The sequence below is a fragment of the Oscarella lobularis genome, chromosome 18, assembly GCF_947507565.1.
Source record: "Oscarella lobularis chromosome 18, ooOscLobu1.1, whole genome shotgun sequence".
Taxonomy (NCBI): domain Eukaryota; kingdom Metazoa; phylum Porifera; class Homoscleromorpha; order Homosclerophorida; family Oscarellidae; genus Oscarella; species Oscarella lobularis.
Window position 1 is genome coordinate 1,930,008 of NC_089192.1, and position 19,825 is coordinate 1,949,832.

The 19,825-nt window shown below is 44.7% G+C and overlaps 1 protein-coding gene across 1 annotated transcript; it reads right to left on the bottom strand.

Moving 5' to 3' along the window:
* Positions 1-972: 972 nt before the first annotated feature.
* LOC136197883 (uncharacterized) lies at positions 973-19,765 on the bottom strand. Its single transcript, XM_065987735.1, has 44 exons — positions 19,538-19,765; positions 19,381-19,477; positions 19,269-19,329; positions 19,096-19,216; positions 18,844-18,993; positions 18,680-18,792; positions 18,587-18,627; positions 18,410-18,531; positions 18,272-18,353; positions 17,710-17,993; positions 17,619-17,661; positions 17,379-17,507; positions 17,086-17,318; positions 16,904-17,031; positions 16,566-16,747; positions 16,358-16,503; positions 15,975-16,298; positions 15,687-15,829; positions 15,567-15,637; positions 15,257-15,402; positions 15,035-15,201; positions 14,807-14,975; positions 14,063-14,751; positions 13,635-13,897; positions 13,366-13,572; positions 13,000-13,200; positions 12,741-12,943; positions 12,391-12,550; positions 12,259-12,329; positions 12,045-12,202; positions 10,755-11,984; positions 10,582-10,676; positions 10,169-10,517; positions 9,810-9,988; positions 9,391-9,756; positions 8,628-9,334; positions 3,724-8,578; positions 3,389-3,676; positions 3,216-3,338; positions 3,009-3,159; positions 2,815-2,957; positions 2,673-2,758; positions 1,459-2,612; positions 973-1,400 (listed from the first exon to the last, which is right to left on the bottom strand). The coding sequence occupies exons 1-44, from the start codon at positions 19,691-19,693 to the stop codon at positions 1,163-1,165; spliced, it is 15,024 nt and encodes a 5,007-aa protein (XP_065843807.1). The 5' UTR covers positions 19,694-19,765; the 3' UTR covers positions 973-1,162.
* Positions 19,766-19,825: the final 60 nt, after the last annotated feature.

Below are 19,825 nucleotides of genomic sequence, written 5' to 3' on the forward strand. Positions count from 1 at the left end.
CATCCTTGCTGCGATACAGTAACTGACTTCTTTCTTCTCGAGAAATAGATGCGCATGCGTAATGGCGTACTTGCGCTATGCGCATGTTGATGATAATGATGTTTTATTTTAGTACGGAAAAACCATCAGCTTACTGGCTGCCCGAATTAGTTTCTTAATTGGTGCGTGGATGAAGTGTCCTCAACTCCGCCCACTTCACTGTGCGTTTTCGTGAGGAAATACTTTTGGCGTTGAAGGGCTCGTCACTCACGGTGCAAATGTCAACGTGAGAGACGGAGTATGACTTTAAATTGATTTCATATGGTGCACTCATCACTCTTTTTTAGTATGGACGTACGCAATATTCTTATGCCTGTCAAAGTTCCGTTGACACAATGAAGAAAATTGTCTGTCTCAAAGAACATGGCTATATTTTTCAACCATCTGATATTGTGACAGAATTGATATCAACCCATTCGCAACAGTAGCTTTTGATTTATAGGTTTGGGCAGCTGAAATTCAATTTTCGTCGTTTGAAAAAGTGGACGAGATTTTTCATTATCTCGTCAATGAAAAGGGATTGAGTGTCAGCGCTATTTATCTGGTGGTATATGATGTCATTGTGCTTTTGTTTGCTACATGTGCAATATTTGTAATAGGATAGCAGCGTATAACAGACGACGCTTACAAGGTATCTCTATCGTTTGATACAGTTGTACAGTAATGTTTAGCTCGTGACGTCCCCACACCACTCTCCTCCCCGGATCAGAGGAAAAAGGCCCGGCGCGCGAGTTCTACTTTTCGCCTTCTTTGCATGGAGACTATATAGAGCGCGTTATATTGCCTCGTAGACGATTCGAGGCATCGTAAAGCCTTTCTCGTTTGTGCTTTGCGTATTTATTATTGCTATGCTTACATCAGAAACGCTGGTATATTGTAGGGTAAGCCGCTTTTTGAGAAAAAACGGCTTACCCTACAAGGTTACGAACTTCGTTCACACTAAATGCTCGAATATATATAAACAGGAAACGACAGCTATGCAGGTAAAGGATTGGATTGACAGACACGCAGAGAAAGAATTGCACACATGAACAGTTTACACCACATCACATCACACACATCAGATCACGCGTAGGTAAAAAAGAAATCCAGCAATGGTAAAAGTCACTCTAGCAGCTTACAGCTAAAGTTCGGCAGCTTCTTCATAAAGAGGATTTATTGTATTCCGTGCCGCTGGAACAACTTCGTAAAGCGGGGCTTCATTTGACGAAGTTTCTTCCTCTGTCGTATTCTCTTCTTGAAAGCGGTCTAGGCAGTCGTCAAGAGCGCTTTCATCGATCTCTTCTTCCGCATTTAGAGGAGATTTTTGAAAATCTCTCATAGGCAAGTTGCACCCAGGTTGCCCTGCTTCTTTTTCAAACCTGAAACAACACGCGACTAGGTAAAAAGCATAGGAAAAAGTATCTTTACTGCACGTACGGCATAGGATCAAATGTCTTTTGTCGCCTTTTCTTCCTTTTGCAAACAACAGCAATGGCAACTGCGATTACACAGGTAATAACGACGGTGGCTGGAACCAGAATAGCTGCCAAAAGTACTAATTGCTTCAATTTGCAACTGTACGAACCGTCCAAATTGATACAGTCATGCGTAGAATGGCATGGGTGAAAGACGCACTCGTCGACGTCTGTTTGGCACAAGACTCCAGTGTAGCCGGAAAAGCAAGCGCAATTATAACCTTGCCACGAAAATGCTCTGTCCAAGCCAGTGCAGTTTTCATCTGCGACACTGCCGTTGCACCTTCCATTGCTACTGCATGGATTAATGAGGCCGTAAATTTCAACTTTCAATAAATTGGAATAGGCTCCATCTTGATCGTACCCCAAAACAAAGAATTCGTCATATCCCGTAAAATTTGCAGAGACAACGTAACGCAACATTGTCGAATTGACAGAAGGCGTTTGCACTGATGAACTGTAATTTGCCAACAACTCTGAATGATTTGTAAGCCAGTTCAAAGGTGTCGAAACCCGAGTAATGTTGCCGTAACGAGGACCGTCATATGTCAGTCCCAATGTATCATCTGTGTCTGGATCGACCACTCCAAGAAAAAATAATTCAACAGTTTCATTTAGCTTGTTCTGATCATTCACTATCCTGACGGGTTCAGTAGTCATAAGGGGAAATTTCATGCTTTGTGTCCAATACACAATGACCGGCGGGTCTTCCACGGCGTCGACTTCTATCTCTATTGTGCCATCAGCGGTTAGAGGTTTCCCTACTGGTATGGTCATCTCTGTAACCCGGTAGAAAATATACGCCATTCCGTAACAATTTCGACAAGGAGCAAAGCTGAAACTGCCGTCATAACTTATTTTCACAGTCCCTAGATCCGTGCCGTTCAAAAGAGAAAACATAACAGCATCTCCTTCGTCGTCAAAGTAGTCGAGCCGAACTCGTAATGAATCGTCTTCTTTCATAGTGAGACGAACTATTTTTGGCACAACGGGAGCAGTATTTTGAAATTGACTGTCAACTCGAACGCCGGCAAACTGCGTTGGTTGGGTCAAGAATTCCTTCGGTAATCGACGCTCCAAGCCAACGCTATCTTTAGTATTCCATGTGCGACAAACCTATACATGCAGACAATGCCTTATAGGATTCATGACGTGTCACTAGATCTGTAAGCAAACCTCAACGGATACAAAGCCACTAGTATAGTCAGTTGTTGAATTACCGCCACAGGAATTTTCTCTAGCAAGAAGCCACTTTCTGGACACTAGAAAGAGAGAAAAGAATAATTGGTCAAAAGCGCTCTAAACAAGACAATCATACTCGGATTCCAATAAATAATTTCCGGAGCATCATCTTCCCATTTAGTTGATGGGTCGAACTTTAGCAAAATATTGAAGGGTTCTATGACGTCATTTCTGGACAAAGGAGAGACGAAGAAGCTGGTTCCAAGCCAGCTCTTAATTCTTCAAAAAAAACGTCACAAATCGCGAAGAATACGTTGCTAGAGAAGGTACCTCTTTGTCAAGAGTCTAGAACATGATGATTTGGTTCTTTCTGGATCGAATATGTACCTAGGATATTCGACAACAGCCGAAGACCCGTACTCCGCATTCATATCTATTTTAGTGAGTCGCCCAACAGCCACAGAGCCGCCGTTTTGCAGGCCTAGTGTTCACACGTGATAGCTCTATGACAAAACATTTTTTAACCCAAAATCTTACGAATGTGAGACAGCCTCGCAGACGTGTAAACCACTGAACGAACATTGCCGTCGTCATCGCTTGATGGATTAATGTCGATTGACTGATAGTCAGTGCTTCCTGTCAGTAAACTGTCTTGATTCCCTAAAAGAAAAGAAGTTGGCATTAGTGAGACATGGATTGATGCTACTCACGTAACACAAGAAGGCCCGACGAATGCACCTTCGACGGTTTGTGCGCTTTACTGTACGCGACCAAAGTGGTATAGACTACCCTTCCAGGTTCGATGTTCATGTAAGTAGTATTAGATGGAGTATCTTGTCCGTGAACAAAAGATCCAATATCTGAAAGGTTTTGCGCAGTAGCGTTGCCGCTGTGAAGCTGACCGTCTCTGAGAACAACATAGGAGTCATTTTTTCCGTAACTGACGAGAACCTTTGGCAACACCTCCTCCCCGCCCGGGGCAAATCCAACAGACGCATCTGCACAAAGAACTTCAAAAAATCAAAGTAGCTTCAGAACAACTCACCAACTTCGCCAATTACGTCGTCATCTAAGTTGGCCCACGAAAAGCCTAAAACGTCGCTTTTTCGAGTCACACCATCCACAGACGATAAATTCAACTGAGGAAGGCTTTCTTTGTTGAGCATACCAATAGAAGCTTTCTCCAGGTTGGGAGGCTTGACGTCAATCGTTATGCCAGCGCCAGTCCAAGTGCTTTGAATTCCAGCACCGTTTTTCACATTCAGGATGAAGACATAAGTCTCTTGATGCTGCAGACTCAAATTACGAGCGACAGCCACTTTCTCAGACTCGGAAAGCGAGCCTTCAACTATCAAGTCGCCTGTAATGTTTTGTTTTCGAACGCTCCACATATATGCGACTATTGTGCTGACATCGTCTGTGCACTCCCAGAAAGCTGCGATCGCATTGTCCGTCCCTTGAAACAAGGATGGTTCGGTTAGCGACCACGAGGGATCAACTTGAAAAACGCCAAGGCAAGCCGGTGGCGTGACATCTACAACGACGCCGCTAGAACTTGCTGTCGTCGACAGCCCAGCTCCGTTGCGAAATACTAAGTGGAGATAATAAACTATAGGGTCTTCATTGTTGTGGCCGTTGCCGCTTCCGCTGTTGCTGCTGCTGCCGTCAAGAGTCAAATTAGATAAGGAGAAAGCAAAAGGTGATATTGGTGCCATGTCGCAATTTTCGTCGCAGTCATATCTATCGCAAAGATGAACACACGGAGTGCACGGACGAGGAACAGGAAAGAAGGACGTGACATCGCAGGAAAATGTCGGCGACAATCCAACGCAAACGTCTATAGAGTGGACGTGACTTTCAAAATCGTAGAAAGGCTTTCCGTAATGACAGGGAAGAGCAACGGCAACGGGCATGCGAATGTTTCGGACAAAAGCGAAAGTCGCCGGCGGATCAAATGGATTGATTAGCGGTGGAACGAAGCCAAATCGAGTTCTCACGCCAAGCATGAAACGCGGCTGCATAGAGAGAGACGGTATGCCTGTCAGAATCCCGCGAAGCTCGCCGTCGACGTAAAAATCTGCAACTCGATCCAAATCAGCTTCGGTTTGCCGGACCGAGAATTTCAAACTGTATTCATGCGGTTCAACAGACGGATCAAAGTTGAGTTCGATCCAGCTAATTTTTGGACTGTTCCGATCTCGAGCGTAACGGCACCATAAAGCCGCGTAAAACACGCTGTCGTTGAAAAGTGCATCACTGAAGATGTGAAAACCAAGACTGGGTGAAGACGTCGTAAATAACGCCTCGGCATCTATGTTGACGGAACTTCTGTTTTGATCAGGCGCCTTCAATGGAATTTCTTCAATTGAACTGTTCCCAAAAGGATTACCTCGAAAAATTTCAATAACGTCGATCTGGGAGGAATCTCGAAAAGGATTTCGTAATTCAATGTCGCCAAGAGTTCCAGCGGAGCCGTCCCATAACACCGCCGAAGTAACTAATTTTTCTCCGCCGGCTGCAGCTATCGTGATGTCAATAGAAGAATCGTCTGATAAAACAATGTCTGTGTATAAACAGGAAGAGCGCAATTTTTTGTAGCCGCGATCGCGAACAACTCCTATTCTCAGTCCGTCGCCAGTTGCAGTGACTTGTTTTGGGTCAAAGATATAGGAGCCGTAGGCATCGACGCCTTTAAGCTGATTGGGATCGAAATATTTCCAATCAGAGAGCGACTGTTTGTCAGAAAAATTGTAGTAACGATCTGGGCAGCGGAGATCGTCTTGCTGGGTCGCTATAGATATCACGCCGCTCAGAGTGTCCAGTGATGACTGAAACACGCGATCGCGAAACCAATTCTTTCCATCGTTGACATTTCCCGAATGGGGTCCGGATGTATCAAGGAGGACAGGCCAAGAGGAAGAAATTGACCGCGACCCGGCTCCATTGATCGCTACAACCTTGACAAAATGTGGCTCGTTTGATTCAATATCCAAACCAGTAAACGCGTAGCTTGATGAGTTTGAAACAGAGACGTAGTCTCGAACTAGAAGCAGGCTTTTATCAAACGTCTTCCTGCAAGTAGTGTCTTTAAACAAAGCAACAGCGTAAGAAGAAATGCCGCTTTCGTCGTCAACAATTCGGCTCCAGTTAGCAAAAATGCTTGTTGGATCCGTCGTGTACGACACCTTGAGATTGTTTTCGTAGCCAACGGGAACGGCAATCGACGTAGGAGGGGTGAGGTCTACCAGTATCGCATCAGAAACCACGCTGATGCATCTGAGAGCTACGTTGGTCGCTCTTACAGTCACGTAATACTTTTGGTTGTGAAGCAGGGAAAGTTCTTTGGCCGTCGCTATGGTATGAAGACCGATGCGAGAAAAAGGCATAACATCAAAGTCTACCGTTCTATTCACAGCCCTGTCACTATCAAAGCCGTAATCAAGGACTGAATCAGGACAATCGATGGCGCTGGTGTTGGGGCGAAACGACGATATGGCCCATTCGTAAAAGAGGAGAGGAAGTTCCGACGAAAAGTCCTGCCAACTCGCAGTTAGAATCGCCGAATTGTTGCTAAACGGAACAGCTTCAACACGTCCTGGCAAAGGAGGCTCGCCAAGTCCGACGTAGATTCCATTCGATGTCGACTCGGCAGTGATTCCCGTTTTGCTCGTTGCCCGCACTGTGACGAAATACTGGTGATTTGGCGTTAAATCCAAGCCGGTGAACAGCATCGTGCGATTTAAACCCACTTCCGTAAAAGGAACTACGTTCTGACGAGTGAGTGGATCGCCGTCGTCTGTGCCTAGAGCAACTATGTATAAATCAATTTGTTGACCAGGAAGCGAAGACGACACGTCGCCAAATGATTTCCAATTTGCTGCTAGTGTCGTGACAGACTCTTGGTAGCCTATGTCAACGCCTTCTTCCGGACCGTCGTAGACGTGGCCGGGAACCGGTTCACTTGTATCGACGAGAACACCGTCGCTACGACCGTAAGCTGCCAATCCAACAACGTTTCGAGAACGTACAACCACGTAGTAGGATTCGCCACTCTTCAAGGCAAGATTGTCTTGCAGAGCCGACGTAGAAAGAAGCGAGATCTGACTAAAGGGTAAAATAACGTGTTGGTCGATGCGACGAATCGCCCACGAGAGACTGGCTGGAGGGCACGAGTCGTCGATAGTCCAACTAGCTGACAAAGTGTCAGACGACGATTGATAGTTGACGTCGTCTTGAGCGAGACCATCCCTAACTACGATCTTCGGTGCAAAGCTGATATGAAGACCGTCTGATGTAGCCACTGATGACAGTCCAGCTTGATTGATAGCACGAACGGACGCGTAAATGGTCGATCCATGAGGCATGAACAAGCGGCGAATTGAGGTTGCCGTTAGAGATCCAACCGACGTAAACGGATAAATGTCGCCTGAGCCGGACACGGTTCCAACTCCGACTTCGTACTTTGCAACAGACGATTGATCGTCAACAAAACTTTCCCACATGAGGTGAACTTCGCTTTCCGATTCCTGACATTTCACAACATCAGAAAAATTCGAAAACGGAACGATGGCACGATCTAATAAAAATCTGACTGTCCCTCGGACGGGCGGCGAGCTGTCTACAGTCAAAAATCTAGAAGCAGATTTTTTTAAGCCGGCTTTGTTGTGTGCTTCAAAAGTAACAACAAAAGACCCGTCGCCACGTTTTGCGGCGCCAAAGGGAATATCGACGCACGACTCCGTAGACACAACCGAAACCGGACCGCCGAATATCGCTGATCCGTGTGTGGCACCTATCATTAAAGTATATTTCTCGATCAAACTTTCTACATCCAGAAACATTTCCCAACAGCAGCTAATGAAATCGGCGCTAGAAGGAACCGCAGGGGGACAGCGAAAGCTTCCGGAAAGAGGTGATGTTGAATCAACGACAGTTCCTCGATCAAAAGCGAGCGAACGCAATCCAACGGAATCTTCGGCAGAAACGGAAAAGTAGACCGGCACTCCAGAAGACACAGATTTTACTATTCCAGGTGGAGTCTCTGAATTCTTTGATGTCGTAGCGTTCACAGCGTCAGCAAAACGCGGAGCAGTGCCGGCCCACCAACGATAGTCATTAATACCACTGTCTGAGTCGTTTCCGCGCCACGATTCCGCGACTAAGTCCGCTGCAACGACGTACCTTTCCCGGTCGCTCACAAACTCAATCGTTGGTTTTCGCGAGTCTATTACGATGCCATCGGACGTCGACGTTAAGTGATTGCCGCATTTTGTTTCAGCCTTTACCGTGCAGTAAACGACGTCGCCGCTGCTCAAACTCAACGGGATCTGCGCTTTTCCGCTACCATTCGTATACATAACAATCCCTTCCGTAGTGAATGGTTGTATATCGGAAAGAGCCGGCTGGCGACCAATTGACCAAGTATAGCCAGCAATGCCGCCGCAGCGTTCGCTTTCAAAACCATTAAAATGAGTGGTGACGGCAAAGCCGTGACGCTGATAATCGGCGTCAGCTGATTCAGACTCTCCGTCGAATGCGACGCCAGCGACGTCTGATTTTACAACTACAATTGGTTTGGACGTCAATGAAACCGATTCCAATTTAGCACCATTTTGAGCTTTGACGGTCAGGTAGTAAACCGGTGCTCCTGTCTTTGGATCAGTCAAGTTCAAGCCAAGATTGTTCAACAATCCGCTCGTCTGCGTGCCAAAGTTACGCCAACCAAAAGTAACATCGTAACTGCCGGGTTGTGTGCCGACGGCAACAAGGTAGGAAGAAACGCCGCTTTCGCGATCACTAGCCAGCCAAGATGCAATAATAGACGATTCACCGGCAGAGACAATACGACCGCTTTCGTCAAGTTCTTCGTCCTCCCTGGGATCAAGTTGACCGACGACCACCTAGAAAAATACCGTAACCGGTTATTACCGAAAAACGACGAGTACTTACATATCTCATGTAAGGTGCGGTTGTGTCAACGCGAAGAGGCTCGGTGTTATGAATTACGGATAGCCCTGCATTATTGATAGCCATCACTTTGACGGTATACCGAGCACCATTGGCAAGCTGGAGACCATTTCTGGAGAAAACGTTCAAGTCGCCATCGCTGCCTTGTTTGGCAAAATTGACCCAATCGCCAACAGCTGGATACGCGGTAAATGTCCTTCCGTATTTGAGTTCGTGAATAGCAACGCGGTATCCCTTGACGCCCGATTCCAAGTCTTGGTAAGACCAGACAGCAGTAATAGCATTGGACACGGACTGATAAAAGGGTTCGCCCTCAATAGAATTAAGATAGCGTAAGGCTAGCAACTCTGGCGGAGTAGTATCAATAAGATAGCCGTTCGTAGTTTGGCTCGTCTTTTTTCCAGCTCCGTTTATAGCGGTAATAATTGACCTAACACTGTCACCGTGTTGGAGATGAACGCTCAAATCGGCAAAGGCTTCCATGGCCGGACTGACGTCTGACTGAACAGCGTGCGGCTTCCCTGAAACGACCGTCTGGACATTGTATCCAGCCAGCGAAGATTCAGGGTCATAAAAACCGTTCCAATTCGAATAAGCAGCAGTTTCGTCCGAAGAGTAAACCCAGTCTACACCCTCGCTAGAGCCGTCTCGAACAGTGCCGGGATTGGGCGGTGTCCGGTCAACCAAAACTGAACGGAACAAGATATTTGTGATAGGACTTAAAAATTAAAAGGAAGATGCTAACCTCCATTAGACGATTTGGAAACTTTCAAAGGCTTGTGGGCGGCGTTAGATACTGTTACAGTTGAAAAGTAGGTGCTATTGTGCTGAAGTTTGGCAGAAAAGCAAACGCCTCTGTTTTTGTAATCCACAGCCGTTTTTGGAACCACGTCGTAGGCGCCCACTCGCCGGCCGACACCGACAAACGCAACTTGAGCGATTCCGCTGTCGCCGTCGTGAAAGTCGCCCCAGTTGATGCAGAACTGATTGCTACCCGGCATGAAAGCTGCATCAAAACCCGGAAGCGCGCCGTCAAAAACAAATCCAGCCACAGGCGGGGTGCGATCCAATATTAGAGGTTTGTCTACATGACTTGTCATTGTCCAGAACACTAAAGAGTGAATTGGAAAATCCAGGCGTTTTACAAGAAAGAGCCGTACGTACCGTTGTCTATAGCTCGGATTCGAATCCACGCTGGTATTCCGTCGGGGATGTGCACTTGTACTTGAAGCTGCGGTTCTGACTTGGTGTCGTGTCCGAAACGCGTCCACGGCTGCAGCGAATTGTCGTGTACCGTTTTTCCTATTGCAAAGTCGATTTCTCTGACGCCTGATCCAGAGTCACTAAAAAAGCAAAGCACATTTATATACAGAAGGCTTCGAAGGCTTGTACTACATTGGCATTTACGCAACTACTAATCTAGCACAGTGGCACAGCAGAAAAAAACTACCAGCACTCCAGCTTGCGCGGACTTCCAACGTCCAAATCGAAAAAAAAGGATGCATCTTTACTCAAAAACATACCTGACATTGTAGTTGAGAGTGAGCACAGAGGTCGTCTCGTTGTACTTCACGCCGTAAATGTCATGAATAATAGGAGCCTCAGTATCGACGGTGAGAGGAATACGATGCCCAACTGTTGTCACCATAGATCCGCCCATGTCAACATTGTTGACAGCTTGAACCGTTATAAAATACTTTCCGTCTTCTAAATGAAGCTGTGCAATAGACGAAAACGTCCAGTGTCTTGAGTCGGGCAAATGAGCGTGAGGATCTGTAAAGTCTACGATGTCGTGTCCAAGAACGTTTCGTCCCACTGCCCACGAATAACCGGCAATGCCTGATTCCGCATCGTAAAACTCTTTGAAGTTGGCTAAATATGAAACGTAGAAAGTCTTGATAACCTATAGTAGGTAATTATAGAAAACCAAGCTTACCAGAGATAAAGTTGTTGTAGCGTGTGAAAACTTTGTCTTCGGAAGGATCGTGGCCGTTTTTGACTGCCACTGATCCTTCGCCGTCAATAATAATTCTTTAATTAATAAAACGAAAGCATGTCAATAATAACTAAGATAAAGAAGACATCTATCTCTACTGTAAGCAGACTCACCTGTGATTGGGCCAAGGAGTCACAGCTGCGCATGCACGCTGCACAACAGAAGCATTGCAGCCACTAGCAACTGTCACGTTGTACCGGGCATTCACGACAGCGTCGGTGAAAGGAGGGGTCAAATCAACGAGAGTACCCTTCGATGAAATCCGCTGCGTGTATCCCAAGACGTTCGAAACCTGCGCATTAATGACGTAAACGCTGCCGTGTTCCATTTCTAAATTTTCAAACTGCAGCCAAGCCGATTGGCCAACCCCGATTCGCTCAAAATTGTAGAACGACTGAAATATTTCCAATTGAGCATTGGGCCCTTGGATCGTACTTTGGATGCGACACTTTCCCGAGCTGTAGTCAAAGTCAAAAGAGATGCACAGTGCGTCCTGCCTCAAACAAAAAGAAGCGCACTGCAAGGGACCAAGGGTTGAAGCCTCGGCCACCGGAGTAGAAGAAAGAAACCCCATTCTAGGCCGAGAAAAGTGCTGCAAATCGTCGTCGGCTTCTTCGTTCGAAGACGTATTATTAACAAACGATAACTTCTTCCAGCGTACTGTATTCGCCGAGCCTTCTCCAAGTCCAACAGAAGCTAACCAGTCGGCATTAAGCGGAGAATCGTCATGAACAACGAAAAAAGCCGAAAGTAAATAGGGATTGCTTGAAACGTCGAAAGATTGTTCCAAACGACCGCTGGGCAATGTCGTGTCATACGTTCGTATGAAACACTGAGCCGTTGTTTCGAGTCCTTCGCTATTCTTTGCACTAACAGAAAAATACAATGGAAGTCCCGATGGAAGACTATCGGACGACACTAATCGAGGTCCGCCCATCCAAACATTATTCCTGACATCACGTCCGCCTGGGAACGTTCCAATGCTGTAATAGTATTTCACGTCGCTTTCGTCATCCGATGCGGCGACTTCAAGCTGAAATTGCGGATTGGTCGGAAGTAGGTTACTTAGCTGATCAACAAAACAGGGCACATCTGTAACAGAACGACGAGTGAAGTTGTTATAGGAAACTGCCGAAAATACGGGAGGAGAAGCGTCGTGCTCTATGTCATTAATGCTGAAAATTGTGGTCGTGATGGCCGGTGCTTGGTAGCTCCACAACGTGCTGCTGTACACGGTGATTGTAAAGGAGAAGCAAAAAAAGAAAAAACAAAATTTGATTCCAATTTCCACTTTAGCTACCATTGACAAAGACAGCGGTCGCAAGGCAACATCTAGTTTACCACTAAATAGACACAGCAAATAGAACTCAACAAAACACGCAAGCCAATAATCATTTTCATACCTAACGTCAATTGGCAGCTTAGCAAAATGAATCGAAAGTTCAGAAGGAAACGAAACGTCAATGATGTGCCCGGAAATTTCTAGTGAAGCATGAAAGATGAAGAACGAGAGAGTAGCTCCTCCATAAGCACTTAAGCCGGCTTTAGGCGTCACTCTAACCTAAAAGAAAAGGTTTCATTTAAAAGGCGCCGACGATCTTTCTCGGCGTATCTAACCGTTCCAGTCATTGAAAGTAAACAAGCTTCGAGTGTAACGGAGGTACCGTAGTAACCTCTCGCTCCAACGGCTTAATTTAATAAAAGAAAAATTACTACCTTAACACGGTCCGGCCTACAAAAAAAACTTACTAAATGACATTCCCACTGGTCCAAGAGAAATTCCCATTGATTGGTGAAAGAAAGTCTTAGAAAAGGACTGCAAAACGTAATTTCCAGACTTGCAGATGTCTGTGGTTTTGGGGAACTCTTCCGAAAATACACCTCGCGAGAACGAGATGCCAGACTCAAGCTAAAAAAAGGTGAAAGAATTACATAAGATTCTCGCACATGGGACATCTAAAGCGGAAAAAAATCCGCTTGTGAAAGGTTAAAATTATGCAAAGTTAGACGCCGGGGCAGCTTTGCATATTATGAAAAGTGCGCTGCATTCTATTTAGGGCAAGCGACGTCTATTTCAGTGAGTAAAGAAAATTGCTCACTTGCTCTAACACGGCTCCGGAAGACTGATCTAAAATGGTAGTGACAACGCCCGGTACATCGTAGGCAGCCATTTTGCTTTGCACGTCGGCAATCGGCAAAGAATCAATATCTTCTGATTCGTCTTCAATGGTTTCCGTATAAACAGCAGGAGAAAAAGACGAACCAGGCGAAGGTGAGTACGAAATTGAACAAAAGCCAGCATCTAAAGGGAGGGTTATGCGCATGTCCGAAATAGAAAATATATAAGTGATCGCTCACCTCTCTTCTGCCTACACTCCGCTTCGCGAAAAAGAAACGCAGCTTTGTTAAAGATTGATATACGAGGCGAGCACACCTCGCCAGCACATGCCGTTACGCCAAAAGAAACAGAAACTGAGAGCAAGTTAACAGCGACATTCACCGACAATGTCACATTGTCCCCGATCCCGAAGACTGAAAAAGATACGTCTTTCTGATAACCTAAGGAAACAGAATTAAAAGATTGTCTATTTTCACTACGAGAAGTTATAAACATCTCAACTGCTAAATTAAATGTTAAAACCGATTGTTTAGAAGTTTGCCACAAAAATACGATAGAAAAATAACCGCGGGTGCAAATATAAGTAAGAAGCCCCGCCAACCTACCTTTCGACGCCGAGACGTTTTTCTTCCAGGACTGAAAAGATAGCTCAATAGTGCGACTGCATTTGTCGTAGAGAACGGCAGCGTTAATGTATTTGCGCCAATTGAGAAGTTCAAGCTTGGCGCAACAGCGAACTCCGAGACAATCGGGATCGACTCCGCAATAATGACCAGCTCCCGATGGAAAGGCTCTTCTTAACGACAAACAGGCTAAATAGCAGCACAAAAACTTAAACCAACGCCCATGCATACGTGAGCTAGATTGACTTTACCCGTGTCAGGAATATCACGAATTCGCTGCAGAAGACTACTGCGACTCCCCGACGCTAGATGATTTTGTTTCTTAACTACAGACTGAAGTTTTTCGTCACTCATTGTTTCCGGAACCTGACAAGTCGAAAATGGACTCTTGATCCGATCTTTGAGAGTTCGAATTACGCCTTGAAAAGATCTCAAGTCATCAGTCATGTTCGCAGATTGAAGCCAATCCAAGAAATACTTGGTGGTAAACGTTCCAAACTGAACGCCGAGAAGGCTAGAAACAAAAGAAGCGCTTGAGAAATATCTACTATAGCAAAACGCAAAATCTAAATCCCAATCTTAGTCTAACTTTACACTGGTTGTGGCACGTACCTTAATTAAGTCATGCAATATGTGGCGGCAATGACACTTACAACCTCGAAATAAAAATAAATCTTACTTTTCAAGTGTCTTTTGAACTGCGGAAGATTGGTTGGCTTCCAAGCCAAACTTTGACAAGACGGTGCCAAAATCGAACTTAAAATCACCCAGTCCAATAGCGTCCCAGTTGACTTTCGCCAAAAGTTTTAGCTTCGCTGCCAGTTTTTTGCTAACATCCTTTCCAGAAAAGTAGTCTTTAACCGTGTGAAACGTGTCCTTGATGAAGCTCTTTGTTCGATTGAAAAAACCTTGAAATTTCGACTTAAGCGTCTTCGCGGCTTTCTTTATGGTCTCGCCTAAGCCCTTAAAAGGATTTTCACCTCGCCGTATGGCGTTGAAAAAATTACGAGCTGCATCGGACACTTTACCAGAGGATATTGTGATGCCGAGGACGACGACAGAATATTCGTCGCACTCTTGAACCCACGAGACATTGGGCACAGTCAGGCTATTGAGAAACGGGCCAGGGTCAATCGCTCTGCCTTTGGCATTTTTCACGACAACGTGTATGGAGTTGTAATCGCATTTTACGTCAACAGCCTTTCCAATAGGATCGCCGGCGGCAACGACTCGTTGCTCCGCCAAAGAATCGACGCCTTCCACATTGTCAACAACGACAGTCTTGTTCAAAAATCCTCCTTCAATTCCGACAATCGTTACTCGATTAGGATCCGACTTGACGGCATTTCCCGTAATTGGAGCAACAATCTACACGTACACACACAATTCCAAGTAAAACAATTAGGGTTACGTGCGATCTCACTTCGAAGTTTTTCGAAGCCAGAAGGTCAAGACCCTCTTCAAATTTTCCGCCTCCCGTCGATGGATAGATACCACATCCGCACTTTCCGCAAGGTTTTCTTGTTATTGGAAATTTCGGATCAAATTTCGGACCAAAAACTTGCAAGAGAAGAGATTTTCCGGCGTTGAAGCTAAAAACAACATAGGTCCATATATCCCTTCTTACAAACCAAGACCAACATGTACGTACTCGGTGCGAAAATTTGTGAACGCGTCTTTGACGGCGACAACAGCGTCCGAAAAGGCGTTGTACGCATTTACAAAAGGAAACGTTAGATTTCCAAGAGCGTCTATAGGATTAAAAACTCCTTCAAAAGTCTTCGTAACATTGTTCTCGATGAAACGTAAAAGAGTTTCCTATCGCGTTCCGGCGAAAGTTTAAACGGCAAGCTTGGTAGAAAATATAGTTTACCTGACTAAAGAAGTTACTTTCGTGCAGCTGCTTGACTTTATCATATCGCTGTCGAATGAGAAGTGCTGTGCTGTTTAGCGCTGCCACGGCTTCGTCCTTCAAGCGCTTCACTCCATCACGAACTTTGAGCCAAACGCGAGGAATTCCTATGCAACAGTAAACAGAAAAGCGAATAAATTGTAAGAACAATTAACACATCAAAATGCTAAAGAATAGGTGGAGCATAGGAACGACACACTTAAAAGTAAATTCTAGCGCAGAATTTAGCAGTTTTTCTCTCTCTGCTCTAGCTAATGCGCATTCTACTTACCATCAGACAGATCTAAGGCGTCAAATATCTTGTTCTTAGCCGCAAGAATAAGGGCAACTGAGCCTTCCAATCTAAAAACTCCAGCGTACAACAACGTCGACAAAATATACTTCAAAAAACCTTTGCTCAACTCTGGAAATATGTGATGTTGCTTGTACTGGAGACTGGAATAGATCTTCAACAAGAGACCCGATGAAATCAAAAGCTTCTCTTATAACTGCAGCAGTATATGGCAAATCCATATTAATAACTCCAGACACGTCCTAAAACATCAGAAGTCACGCACCAATATGAATGATTTGATTACTAAAAGCTTAATTAGCATCAGCATTTATTTATAGATACATACATTAATTTATGGCAAATCTACACACTGATAAACAATAGTGTACTTAGCACAATCTTTACCTTATAGACGCTCAAGAAATCGTTCAAAGATGTATCAGCGAAACTCTTCGCTTTATTGATGACTTCTTTGATAGGTTCGACGAAGGGAACGTCGAAAAATTCATTCACTTGCTTTTGAATATTGCTAATGAGATGCTGCGAATTGATAAGAAGGCGAGGAATGTTGACAAGAATGCTCGTGAAATTTTGAAATATGTCTTCAAGGCAGCCATCGCATACTATGCGTTCAAAAGCCCTAACAGCTTTTTGAACTTTTCCGGCCAGTCCGCTAGCAATGTTATCAAATATTCGAGCCAAATTCTGATACTTGCTGAAGTCAAAATACTGCAAAAGAAACGCAAGAAAGACTGATTACCGCAAGAGAGTCATTTCACAGAACTTGCTTTGAGAAAGTTGATGTCATATGTCACGTGGCCGTGATAACAGGCCGATGCTTTCAGTACGTTGAAAGCCGTGTTTATTATTCCCAACTCGGCTCTTATCCATCCTTCGTCTCGCGCAAGAATTTCAAAATTAGTAATTAGATTCTCTATTCGTTTCAAAAAATTTAGCTTAGCGAGCTGTCATACTAGAAGAAAAGCAGAGTCTAACCTGTTTTCAGTTCTATTTTGTTCTCGAGTTTCAAGCCAAACGAGGCGCCAATATTAGAATTTCCTAATGTCTTTTCCCAATCGACTTTAGGTAGAGCAAGCTCAAAGTTAAACTTTTTAAGAAAACTTTCCACGTCGCTTGCTAAATCCCGTCGATGTTTGAATCCTGTTTTCCGGGCAGCTCTGCGAAAGAATTAATTAATTAGGAAGCAATGCAAGGTAACTGCAATCTGTCGCGTCTCTCAACATCAAATCGACAGTAGCACAACTTTGTCTTTGGGAAAGCTCAGGTAAACTCCGGTCTTAGTATAACATTAAAATACCAAATATATTCCATACCTCTTCAGAATGTGCTCTGCAAGTGAAGCGTTGTTTCTCATGGGATGATAAGCATAGGCCTGAAAAGCAGTTTCCCAAACAGTCTCCTCTTCTTCTTCCAATATTGCATAAAGCAAGGCAGCAGCCGACTACAACCATGCACAAAGGCATTAGAAAATTTAACTTCGCGCCGAACAACGAACCTCGTTACATCTGTATTGTCCGAGAGCATGCGCCGCAGCCCTCCTCAAAATTGAAGGAACATCGCTGTCATTTAGACGCATAACAAGAAGTGGACGGGACGAGTCCAACCCGACGTTCCCTATACTTTGAATCAAAACCATTTCTTTGTAGTGATCGTCATGCCACTCTTCTTGAAAGAGAGTCTCGTCATCGTCCAAGAATCTCGTAACTCGTCTAGATGTCTTGTGAGAGTCTAAGAAAGATAAAGGCACTCAACTCATGCCTGTCAGTCTTTCTAAAACGAGAAACATACCTTCAAGTCTACTTTCTAATTCTCTCGCAATGTTTTCAGACAACGTTTGGTTTCTAGACCTAACAGCTCTTCCCAGTGCACCCAGAAGAAGAAGAGATCGTTGGTGAAGATCTGGATATTGAAGAGTTTCTGCAAAAGAAATTGCATTATATACAGGCAGGCAAAGCCTACAAAGCTATACGATATGTCAGACTACACACTTATAAAACATGCTGCATATCAGAGTAAAGGAATTCTTACTCAGAGAAGAGAAAGAAAATTTTCTGACTTCATTCACAAGCTCCTAAAAGGACAATAACCTCATTCTTTCAAGCAACATTATCAAACGTACTGTCGCCGGATCGCGAATAGAAAAAAGAAGCCGAAACGTTTTGGACAAAAATTCTTCACTAACATTCCTACGAAGCAAAACCGCTTCCACTATTAGCTTCTGGGCATCAGTCCGAGCCGATGCTGCCGCCACTAGTCCTTCAATGAACACTAGCGCCTGGCTCGGCGGATGAGGTAGAGTGAGAGAGCTCAAATACTCCTTTGCCACGCTTCTCAGAAGTTTCATAGGAAGTCTTTCAAGAACGTCAGCAAGCTGACCAAAGCATGCTTGATACGAGGGTGACTCTGAAAAAAATTTCGTATTAATAAACCGGTTCCGAGAGGGAGAAAAAAAATTAAGTCTGGCAAATATGTCGTTTGTTTTAGTTAGAGAGGGCCACCTCTCTAATAAAACCATTGACCATCGTCAGCAGAGAGGTGAACTTGTAGCGTGCAACTACTCTACTCTACTCCTTCTTAGCTAACAAAACAATTTTAAGTATACACTTTGTCGCAAATTGAACACGATTCCTCTGTTCGACATCTTGCCTTTTGTATAGATGGCAACTGTCTAAAAGGCTCACCGGTGGCATCATTCACCATACAGTCGACAGCCGCTTCAACCAGTTTCTGATAATCCTTTGGCGGCAATCTTTCCAGATTCCCCTTAATTATAGTAAAATGAAAATGGATAGCTTCACACGAAATGTGAAGATTCTTACGTCGGCTTTGAGACTTCCAGAAACCAAGCCTTCAAGAGAGAACATAATCGGAGAGACTGGAACCGATTCTATTAGCTCAAGTTGGACAGACACATTTGACTGAGTATAAAAGCGTGGAAAATCTAAGAAGTATCGGATAGGACTCTTGCAGAAGAAAAGGAAAAAACACCAAACAACCTCCTTTTTCTTTCCCAGGCGGAATTTCTGCGTGACTAAAGCTAGAGAGGTTGTGCAAATGGACAAGAAAATCAATCTTATTCAAACACAAACCCGTTTGTAGTTTTTCTCTTCTCAGCCTTAGACACCTCAGCACTCTCCAAATAGAACGTGTCATTGATCGCGACGTAGTGGACAGCTTCTCTTTGCTTATCAAAATGAATTTCCTAAAACCAGAAAAGCTTCATTCAATTTTTTCCGTAACGGAAGGTTTTTACTTTTTGATGTGATAATTTGTACAGATTGGCGTTTTCAGACTGCTTTGTTTTCAAGTACTTTACTGTGTTGCCATGACGGGCTATTATTTTGTACGTTGCCACGTGACTTCCCGTGCTATCTGTTTCTTCAACATCGTAAGTCAACGCCGACTAGAAAAACCAGAGAGTTAAATTAATCTCAATTAATCAGTCAGTCATGCACCCAGACAATGCTACAAACAGGACAGATGAACCACTTTCCTATATGCTTACTCGCAGTGAAGCAGCAATACTGCTTACAAACGACTTCTTCAGCCGAAGAACGTCTGTAGACTCGTTCAAAGGATGGTAGACGGCAGTAACGATACCAGACGGAAGCTCTTCGAACAGGAACCTAGCCGGCAAGTTTTCGATGAAACTATTCAACTCTTGACTGCAGCGTTTACGTTTGAGACATTTCGGCGCCACCCTTCGTGCCACCAGGTATTCCATACTGAACTGAGGCCCCTGTAGGAACCACGATCGCGTGACAAAAAGAGAGAGACGAAGGCAGATTACGTTTGTCGGAAACATGGGAAGAACGAAGCTGCACTCTATCGACAAGCAATCGGCACAGGCTCCGCTCTGTTCTTTCGACAGAGCACAGGACGCGAAACTAAAACTCCCGGATAAGAAATAAAAGATCGTTCAGATTCGTCCCTAATAGCGTTTGCACCTTTCCGTCGACTCTGAGTTCTTTTGTATGTTCTAGCATTGATGTGGAGCTGTACAAGTAGGTTTTTTCTTTTCCTTGCCCCGAGTTCCCAGCGCGGCCAGGAGCGGCCCCAATGGCTAGCAAAATGGCGACAACGAGCCACTGCATCCGCACCATGTACGCTTTGTCTGTAGACGTCGTAGAAGTGAATTCTTTTCAGAGGCGAGAACCTGCTCACTCGGGCGTTCTAAAAATATGCAAATATCCACCCATTCTGCTAATTGTGATTGACCGAATTAGGCAAATTTG

Excerpts from the sequence above, each read along its gene's own strand:
- LOC136197883 (XM_065987735.1), bottom strand. The coding sequence starts at position 19,693 with ATGGTGCGGATGCAGTGGCTCGTTGTCGCCATTTTGCTAGCCATTGGG. Across the intron at positions 15,830-15,974 it reads ATTTCTTGAGCGTCTATAAG|GACGTGTCTGGAGTTATTAA; the intron begins GTAAAGATTGTG and ends CTGATGTTTTAG. Across the intron at positions 9,989-10,168 it reads ACTCTCAACTACAATGTCAG|TGACTCTGGATCAGGCGTCA; the intron begins GTATGTTTTTGA and ends TTGCTTTTTTAG.